The 1,154-nt window shown below is 35.7% G+C and overlaps 1 protein-coding gene across 1 annotated transcript in view; it reads right to left on the bottom strand.

The window, feature by feature from the left end:
- Positions 1-1,101, bottom strand: part of LOC106532247 (snake venom serine proteinase 5) — a gene marked incomplete at its 3' end in the record, with an annotated part of 2,811 nt that extends 1,710 nt beyond the window's left edge. The window contains exon 1 of the mRNA XM_014028270.1: positions 637-1,101. Coding sequence (XP_013883724.1) covers positions 637-676 — 40 coding nt within the window. The remainder of the gene's footprint in view (positions 1-636) is intronic.
- Between the last annotated feature and the right edge of the window lie 53 nt (positions 1,102-1,154).

The raw sequence follows: 1,154 nt of genomic DNA, 5'->3' as shown, positions 1-1,154 counted from the left end.
ACATGAAGAACAGATGTTAGAAGATCAGAAACATGAAGAACAGATGTTAGAAGATCAGAAACATGAAGAACAGATGATAGAAGATCAGAAACATGAAGAACAGATGTTAGAAGATCAGAAACATGAAGAACAGATGTTAGAAGATTAGAGGAAACATGAAGAACAGATGTTAGAAGATCAGTAACATGAAGAACAGATGTTATAAGATCAAAGGAAATATGAAGAACAGATGTTAGAAGATCAGAAACATGAAGAACANGATGATAGAAGATCAGAAACATGAAGAACAGATGGTAGAAGATCAAAGGAAACATGAAGAACAGATGTTAGAAGATCAAAGGAAACATGAAGAACAGAAGTTAGAAGATCAAAGGGAACATGAAGAACAGATGTTAGAAGATCAAAGGAAACATGAAGAACAGATGTTAGAAGATCAAAGGAAACATGAAGAACAGATGTTAGAAGATCAAAGGAAACATGAAGAACAGATGTTAGAAGATCAGAAACATGAAGAACAGATGTTAGAAGATCAAAGGAAACATGAAGAACAGATGTTAGAAGATCAGAAACATGAAGAACAGATGACAGAAGATCACAGAAAGCTGTGAAAGCAGAAGCAGGAAGAGTTTTACTCACAGATCTCCAGGACAAGAAGAAGGAGGGCGAGAGGAGCCATGTCTGAGCTTCAGCCTGAACGGACTCTGCAGAAGCTGCAGAAGCTTTTAAAGCCTGTTCCTCCTCCTGAGCACCAATCACAGGACGAGGCCTTATCAACAAAGCACACCTGTCACACACTGACATCCAGCTGAAGACATGATTGATAAAAAACATCCAAACTGAGCTCTGATGCTTCCAGCTTCTCGTCTCCTTTCTGACATTTGATTCGATTTGAAATAAAAACCCTGAATTCACTGAAGATAAAGCTTTAACACACTTAGTTATTAGAAACAGAGGATTTTAACTCTCTGTGATGTTCTGATCAGTCTGGATCACATAAAACTACAACAGAAACTTTATTCATGTGAAATATTTAATGAAAATCATTGTTTTTAAATTAATCAAGAGTTAAACTAGTTTATAAAAGAAGTTGAAGAAGTTGAGTTAAGTCAGGTGTTAATAGATTTTATTAAAGGGATCCCTAATTAGTTGTAACA

This window comes from Austrofundulus limnaeus, unplaced genomic scaffold, assembly GCF_001266775.1.
Source record: "Austrofundulus limnaeus strain Quisiro unplaced genomic scaffold, Austrofundulus_limnaeus-1.0 Scaffold738, whole genome shotgun sequence".
In the NCBI taxonomy this organism is placed as follows: Eukaryota; Metazoa; Chordata; class Actinopteri; order Cyprinodontiformes; family Rivulidae; genus Austrofundulus; species Austrofundulus limnaeus.
This window is presented reverse-complemented; position numbering and strand designations above follow the sequence as displayed.